Here is a 692-nt window from a genome sequence, read left to right as displayed (position 1 = left end):
CGTCGCCCCCTCTGAGACGCCAGCACGACGCATCTTTGTGTGCAGGACTTGCATGGATTATGCATGCAGGCGGGTTCTTCGATTCCAGATGCGTTTGGATGGACCTCTCTTGTCGTCAACTGTCAAACTCGCCGACCACTTCGTCGTTCGACAACCAGTTTGACGGTCACTGGACACCCCTCGCTGACGGGACGGTGATGTCGTTCACACGACCAACATGAACAAGAAATGGAAATTTCTTATTTGCCAAGTACTTGCATCGCGAACACGCGGCGGTCTTCATCGTCAGAATTGGGAAACCAAGGGCCATTTGGGAAGTCGGTGGTCGCGTACACGACGTCTTTCTTTGGGTCGTTGTCGTTGTTATACGTATTGTCACCGAACCACCACAGTGGTGCATTTGAGCGCTCGTCCGCGTTGGAGGAGACGGCAACCCAGTAAAGGGTCGCCGGATCCAGGACAATCGGTGACGAAGGGGACCATTCCAATGGAGCTATCGATTGGATCTTGTCAATGGGGACAGTGTCAAGAAGGTCGGATTTGGTGCAGTTCGGCGCACCTACAAGTCCACCATGAGACCCCCATTGCGATGCTCCAAGCAGTTTACCGTTGACAGAAGAGCAGATGCCAACTTGCAGCACCGTGCCAGAGCCAGCGACCACGTTGGTCGTGTCCATCGTAAAGATGACACG

At 54.0% G+C, this 692-nt stretch overlaps 1 protein-coding gene across 1 annotated transcript; it reads right to left on the bottom strand.

The window, feature by feature from the left end:
• Positions 1–239: 239 nt before the first annotated feature.
• On the bottom strand, positions 240–677 carry H310_15305 (hypothetical protein; the record flags this gene model as incomplete). Its single annotated transcript, XM_008883290.1, has 2 exons — positions 240–559; positions 608–677. 2 exons carry the CDS (start codon positions 675–677, stop codon positions 240–242), a joined length of 390 nt encoding a protein of 129 aa, XP_008881512.1.
• Positions 678–692: the final 15 nt, after the last annotated feature.

Source organism: Aphanomyces invadans (genome assembly GCF_000520115.1).
Source record: "Aphanomyces invadans strain NJM9701 unplaced genomic scaffold supercont1.325, whole genome shotgun sequence".
Taxonomy (NCBI): domain Eukaryota; phylum Oomycota; class Saprolegniomycetes; order Saprolegniales; family Verrucalvaceae; genus Aphanomyces; species Aphanomyces invadans.
Note: the sequence above shows the minus strand (reverse complement) of the source record. Positions and strands in the feature narration are given on the sequence as shown.